Here is a 7,669-nt window from a genome sequence, read left to right on the forward strand (position 1 = left end):
GGCTTGAGTTGTGGGGATCGAACCACAGCAACCTGAGCCTGACTGCTTTGTTGAAGCAGCCACTTAAAGAACTGAGCTAAGGGGCAGGCCCCCTGGCAGGGAATCTTTTAAGGATCAAACTCAGGGATGCCCTACCACTGAGCAATAATACCCTACTCCTCTTTATTGCTTTTAATTTTGAAACAGGGTCTTTCTAAATTGCCTGGGCTATGCTTAAACTTGGTCTTCCTGCCCCATCCTCCCGAGGAGCTAGAATTAAGTCATGTGCCATAGGCCCAGAGTAAGTTTTTCTTCTGTATGTCTGCTTTATAACAGCACAGACTGCTCCTAGTGTTAAAAAAGCCTCTGCTGTTGATCTACATCCCTGTGCCCAGTGCCATGACTAGACCTGGGGGGCACTCGATTTGCTGAGTGACAGCTTTTATAAATATACCTTAGAGCTAACCACATCAAGACCAAGAGATCTTTCTTCAGTTATTTTCTATGGCATAAAATAATATACCTTCTTATTCTTTTCCTATGTTTAATTTCAGCATAATTTCCCAGACACCACACATTTCACATAAATCAAATGACTTTTAATTGCCCTGAATTTTCATCCAGAAGCAGTGGCAGTAAGCAAATATTCTACCAGGGTCAGTGAAATTCTTTGACCTACATTTTATTTTAAAAACACACACTAAAAATCTATTATTTCCCTAAAGAAGGCAGAATTCACTTAGGTGTATATTTTCACTGTCCACATAAACCCATGTTTGTTTAACTAAACCTAGTTTTAAAAAGGTGACTATATATAAATATAACTCTAAATGACAACGTGTACAATCAATTATTAATTTTGCCTAACTTAAGATTCTTTTTAAAAATGTGTACATGTAATTAGTTGTAACAAGCTGTTGTCCACTACATGCTTTAAAAAATAAATTTTACTGGAAAGTTGGTGTTAAAAGTTGATCCTTAAGTTTTAAAAAGTTGAATCACAAGCTTTTCCTCTGGGTGGGAAAAATGTCATTCATACTCTCTATTAAAAATTAATATTATTTAAGTCAAATGGGTTTTTAAACAGAATGCTCAATCTACTTAATATTATAGCTCTATCAGTAGGATGAAAGACAACTTGCTCTTTTTTATCCATTTACATAAATGAGTCATGAAATAACTCAGTTATTTAATGAAGTTTTGCTGTGTTACAGTACTAAGCTAAGGCCCTGAATTAAAGTGCATCAGAAAAGTAAACTTTCTATTAGTATAATTTAGCATTAATTTATCATACATTAATTCTGTATTTTCAATTGTTCTAACAGAATAGACACATATACATGTAATTCACTTACAGCACCTCATTTAGTCTCACAATCATTTTTTGCAACTGATGTGTGAGAAGTATCTCACAAAAAGTACTGGTCTATTTTAATAGATCAAAGAAGCTCAAGCATGAACTCTCTGGTCACCTCAACTTGCACCGTCCTCTTACTGCTTATTCAAAGAATTACAAAGAAAAACATATGTTCACTGAGTTCTTACCATTGCTTTTCAAATCCCAGCTTTCGAGCATAGGACTTAAGTAAGATAATGAAAACAAAGACGCTGAAGAAACTATCATCTTCCAGAACACAAGCAATGTAGGCAGCTTTCCACCAAAAATGGGTCATTTTAAAGTTTTTGGTGCTTTAGTTTGCATCTGTATTGTAATGAATACTTAAGAAGCTAGTAGTTTACTTAAATAACTTATTGGTAAAAGTGATATCATTTGTTATGCAAAAAAACCCCACAAAGATGGAGAGAGTTTTATTTTAGGCAAGTATATTAATCCACGTGAGGCCCAGTTTTCTGCTGTTAGCTATGAATGACCTACACTATCACTGTCTCACATGGTTTTGTGGGGGTTAAGTGAGTAGAACCCCTAGAAGAGTACTTAGCACATAGTAAGCTAAGCGTTCAGATGTTAGGTATCATGTTACTACTGTGAATGCTGACTTTGAAGTATACTGCCTAAGTGATATTCTTAAACTGGTGTTTGGCCAGTATAACTCTTTAACTGTGTGTTCCAGAACCTCAGTTCTACAAATCAATTTACTCTTCAAAGTCTGGATAAGATGTTCTAATTCCATATTTCCCAGAGGGAAATAGAAATTTACATAACATATTTAACTATCCAGGAGAGTAAGGTTCTAAAATTTTCTGGTCTCAAGATTCTTTTAAGGGCCAGCCAAATAGCTCAGCGGATTAAAGCACCTGGAAGCAGGCACACGGGCTGGGGGTTTGATCCCCTGGGCCTGTTGTGCCAGCCCTGCTCCCGGGGCATGCTGAGATGGCAACAGAGACTGGGCGTGGTGGAGCAAGCCTGTAATCTCAGCTCTTGGGAGGCTGTAAACAGGCAGATCACTACGAGTCCAATCTAGTTGTGAGACCCTGAACACCCTGTGGACTCTTCCCTAAAATACACACACACACAAAAAGATTCCTTTAGGCTTGGACTCTAAAAATTTTCAATTATGTGGAGATTATATTTTTACCAATATTTACTTAGAAAATAAAACTATGAAACTCACATTTTAAAAGTCAATTATAAAGTTTTTATGAAAAAATAACTTTTCAAAAAATGTGCAGAGAGTTTTATATATTTGCTAATCTTTTACATGTCTAATGTAATAAAAGATGTTTAGAGGCTGTGGAGATAGCTCAATGGCATGAGCGCCTGCCTGGCAAGCACAAGATTCTCAGTTCAATTCCTGGTACTGCAAAAAAAAAAAAAAAAGGTAGTCATATGGCTGCAGTATATTCTTTCAAAATTGTTGTATAAAATATTGAGATCCTTACACTATAGTGATAAAACGATCCACAAGGTACACAGTAGTGATGATTTGGGTAGCTCTGGGTAACTCCTCAAGTATTCAGAGGGAATCCAAACGCATTTTATTATTTTATTTTATTTTTATTTTTTATTTATTTATTTTTTTTGTGGAACCGGGGATTGAACTCAGATCCTTGCGTTTGCCAGTCAAGCGCTTATCCTACTGAGCCATCTCCTTGGCCCCCCAAATGCATTTTAAATGTAGATTATCGGTCATCACAGAATTTATAAGGCTTAAGTAAGATTATTAAAGGTAAATAGGAAATTCAACAGATTTGATTTTTCACATAACACTTCCCTTCCATAGTACACATCAATCTGTAAGTATATAGTTCTTGGAATATTTAGTATGTGTCCACCACTCTAAACACTTTGGTTCCTAAGACTCAGAGGTATTGTTCATGTTTGTATCTCTTGTGTCTAACTACTACAGTGCCAGACATATAAGAGATCTCAAGTAAATATTGGTTGAGACAAAATGAAGTAATGCATAAATAAGCTAAATGAGATGAGAAGGCAGAGACAGGACAAAACATAAGTAACTACAAGTAAACATGAAGGAAATTTCTTACTAACCAGTTAAGTGAAGTACATGAGGACAATTGTTTAATCTTGCTCATTGAGTAAGAATTTTCTGCTAACTAGGTTACAGTCAACTCATCAGTTTACTGAATACCTACTCTATGTCAGGTGTTCTTCTAGGGACTGGGACTACAGTGGTGTCTGATCCTTGTATTCAAGGAGCTGACATGGTTTTCATCAGTACTAAGATGAATTTTATTTCAGCAGTTAAACCTCTCTGCCATTAATGCCTCTTGCAGTCAGTATCAATAATTTAATTGGCATTATTTATTCTCACCAGGTGATACATAAAAATAGGGGCCTCTAACTACTAAGAGTGAATTACCTACATTTAAAGTCACGCTGTGAGCATGAATGCACAAGATAAGCTTTGGAATTCTTGAAACATTCTAGTAAAATTTAAGAAAGCACATATTTCTTTTTAAAAGACAAAAAAAATCATCATTTCATTTGTGCACTTTTTGAGTCCATGAGGTATACATACTGTTTTCTCAATGCAATATGAAAAGCCATCAATATTCTTCGCCTTTCTTATGCAAAAAGTTGCCTTTATTGTAAGCAACAACAATCCTATGAAATGGATTTCAGTGTTACAAACCTTATTGAACCATTCAGGGCTTTTCTTTTTAGCCAGTGACAATGTTGTAACAAATCCAGCTAGCATCCCTGCTGCAGCAACAGAACCCAGGAAGATTCCACCTGCCAGGTTTGAGGGAGAAGGGTCAAGTTACAAAGATGTACGGAACCCTTACAACGTTTACATCACATTCAACATTACTTTTGAAAGTCGACAAATCATGGCTCAACGATGTTTGCCAAAGGCCAATGACAGCGACTGGGAAACCGGCGCGACCTCACCGCCCCTGGCTCCTGGGGTCCTGCTGAGGCAGGGCTCGCTCTTGGAGAGAACTGCAACAGGTTCCCGCCCCTCTCCCCGGGGACAGCGGCTTACAGATTCTCCCAGAGAGGAAAACAAAGATCGTGACTGCACTTCACCATACCACACCTTTAACCAAGAAAAGCCGGTCTTCCGTGGAGCCCCGAGCCTCCAGTGGAGAGGAGGCCTCCACAGACCCGGAACCTGCCGTCTCCATGTTTCAGTCTCCCCTAGGGCGTCCGACACCAACAGGGTCCGGGTGGAAGCGGGCGGGAGGCGGAGGAGAAAAGTTCCGCGGCTGCCCCACCTCCTCCTTGTGCAACCTGAAGACCGGTCCGCGGTCCAGTCGCTGCGCCGCCGCTGGCCGGGAGGGGGCGGCGGCTCCCAGCAGTGTCCCTAGCTCGGCGCCGGGGGCAGTAGCTTCCAAAGCGGTCTCCCAGAGAGGGTTTACTGCCTTCCCAAGACGGCGATTGCACGACGTTAACAATTTTGTCTACTTGGAAGAATACCCATTCCTGACTCTAGGAGGCAGTAGGACGTCGCGGATGGGGCTAGGAGCCCAGCGCGAGCCTGCATCGAGAGCCTGCATCGAGACCCCAGCAGCGCCCAGGTTCCCTTCAGCATTACACTGCGTGCAAAGATTTGCCCCGTGAACATCCCTCGGTTCCAAAACGCCAGGCCTCAGTCTCGGTACCTTTCTGAGGAAATTCGACACCATGCTGCTTGGGGTTAGAGGCTTTATCCTGGAAAAGCGCCCCCTATCAGCCCTACGGGGGTGCCCTCCCTCCCCGGGGTGATTGGCGGGGTGAGAGAGCACTCAGAAACCCACTCTAAGACCTTGGGATCAGAGGCTCTGCGGTCGCCCACCAGCTGCTGGGAGCAGGCAGGGCTGCCTGGCTTTCACAGTCTGAGAGGCTGGTGACAACTTTAGTTAGTGACAATTGAGAGGAGGAGGCCAGAAGTTGGTAGAAAGTCCTCCCGACTTCTCAGAAACACAGGATACCATCGTTTGAAACAAAGCAGTAGGTCTGTCTGCCTTTTTTGTTTCCTGATCACTCTTAAGACATGGCTTCCTGAAGATAGAAATGGGGTTCTATATTTTTATATTCCCCAGCTGTCAGCACAGGAGCTGGTCCTGCACACTAATGCTTGTCAGATGAACGAGAAAATGAATGCAATAAGTTTTGCATCCGCTAAATTCATATAGTAGCTCAAACCTAGGTTCAGGACCTAAATCATTTTTTAGCTTTATGAATTTAGGGCAGCCTATAGCTCTGTTTTCCTCATTTGTTAAATAAACAGTACAAACTTCATAGGGTTGCCGCAAAATTAAATGGAACAATGCATATAAAAAGTTAGCATGGTAGTTGGCAAAAATAAGCAATAAATATTTACTTTAATTACTGCCACTTTAACTAGAATAGTTGTTTGACTGGATTGCTTATGGAAATTTTAAAAATTATTTGGAGATGCCCAGATGCTATCACTGGAGAGTATAGCTCTGAAGGTCCAGGGAAAGAGAGTTTAAAACCTTCGTGAGGGTTCTGTCGATAAGCTGCAAGAACTACTGCTCTGTTTCTGTGTGGACAAGACCACTGGGAATGTGTTTGACTTTTGAGATCCTCGGAAACACGATGTCAGAATCTGCAAGGGCCCTTTAGGCTGATAAATTCTCTGCTAATTTGCTAAAGGTCAAACGGGCTTTCACTTTTTCTTTCCACTCAGAGATAACGGTGAATGTAACTGTTTACATTTATGGGGCATTTTCTATATGTATTTTCTATTATTTTGGTGTTGAACACACCCTAAAAACTTATGGGTTAAGGCTTGGCCCCAAAGTAGTGCTACTGGGAAATGGTGAAATATTTGGGAAGATGGGCTCATGGGAAGTCTTTAGGTACTTCAGGGTGGGGTGTGCCTCTAAAGGGGTTATGGGATCCAGGACCCTTCGTCTCCCTCTTTGTGTCTGTCTCAACTCCTTTTCTCTCATTGCTGGGACAAAATACCTGACACCCAAAGTGAAGGAAGGAAAGGTTTATTTAGCTCAGTTACTGGAGGTTTCAGTCCATACTCAACTGGGTCTAAGACAGACTGGCACGTGGCAGAGAGTAGCAGTTCATAGTGGCAGAAAAGAGCATAAGAGCAAGAGCAAAATGGGAGGAGTAGCAGCAACAATGGCTGCAGAGAGCAAGTCTGTCTGTCTTATGTTGCATTCAGGCTAATGGCCCCAGGCTGGGTGTAGCTCTGACACCCATAATCCCAGCAGCACTCAGACCCATAATCCCAGCCTTAGATCATGAATTAATCACAAACTCCAGAAGCCAAGCTGCCCATGACTGTGTGAGGCTTTGGGGGGGGGGACAACCTATACACAAACCATAACAAGAGTGGTTTTGCTCTACCATGTGCCCCCTCCATTGTGTGCTGGTTTCCCATAGGCTTCAAAGAACAGGCCAAGTGATCATGGACCAGAACCTCCAAAACTGAGGCAAAATAAACCTCTTCTTATAAGCAGCTGGGCATGGAGGCACATGGCAGTTATCCCAGCACTCTGGGAGACTAGGGCAGGAGGACAGAATGTCTGAGTCCAGCCTGAGAAATGTGGCCACTTAGCCAGATTCTGTCCATCTCAAAAGAGAAAGCAAGAGAGAGAAAGAGAAGGAGGGGGGGGAGAGAAAGAGAGAGCAAGTTGGGGATTGAACTCAATGCAAAGACCTTGGGTTCAATCCCCAGTCACACACACACACACACACACACACACACACACACACACACTTTATCTCTGGGGTTATGATGTGTTAGTGATGGAAAGCTAACAAAATCTGACATCATATTAAGTGCTTTAAATACATTATTTCATTCAAACTTCTCTGCAAACTCAGAAAGACTAACTTGCTCAAGCTTCCAGGCTATTATGGGGTAGAGTCAGGATCTCAGAGCAGGCCCTTCTGCAGCCACTGTGCCAGCGGACCTCAGTCTGTGCGTGATCACTGGACTCCTCGGAAAGGCAAGTTGGACACCGATTTCTGCACTCTGTTCCCGATTCAGGTTCCTGAGGGCTTGCATTTCTAGAAGTGCAGGCTTTCCCACTGCTTTATTAACTCCTGAAAACAGCACCAAAACTTTTTAAGGATTATATTATTTTCCCCTAAAAGGAACAGAAAAGAGACAATAGAACTTTAGTGAAGAAATAAATGAGTAAAACTAAAAGACAGATAATAGGAAACAGTGATGGTCTTTCACAAGGGGAAGGAACCAAGAGTCAGAAGGAGGGAAGGGGATACAAAAAGAATTCAGATGTGTTATGTCCACTTACCAACTTCCCACGATGAGTGCAGCCACAAACATGTGCCACA

The 7,669-nt window shown here is 41.7% G+C and overlaps 1 protein-coding gene across 1 annotated transcript in view; it reads right to left on the reverse strand.

Moving 5' to 3' along the window:
• The window catches only part of Tmem242 (transmembrane protein 242), a 26,429-nt gene extending 21,857 nt beyond the window's left edge, over positions 1 to 4,572 (reverse strand). Inside the window, exons 1-2 of the mRNA XM_004628503.2 lie at positions 4,443 to 4,572; positions 4,035 to 4,135 (exon numbers count right to left, since the gene is read on the reverse strand). Coding sequence (XP_004628560.1) covers positions 4,035 to 4,135; positions 4,443 to 4,530 — 189 coding nt within the window. The 5' untranslated portion in view covers positions 4,531 to 4,572. The remainder of the gene's footprint in view (positions 1 to 4,034; positions 4,136 to 4,442) is intronic.
• Positions 4,573 to 7,669: the final 3,097 nt, after the last annotated feature.

This window comes from Octodon degus, unplaced genomic scaffold, assembly GCF_000260255.1.
Source record: "Octodon degus isolate 3935 unplaced genomic scaffold, OctDeg1.0 scaffold00024, whole genome shotgun sequence".
Classification (NCBI taxonomy): Eukaryota; Metazoa; Chordata; class Mammalia; order Rodentia; family Octodontidae; genus Octodon; species Octodon degus.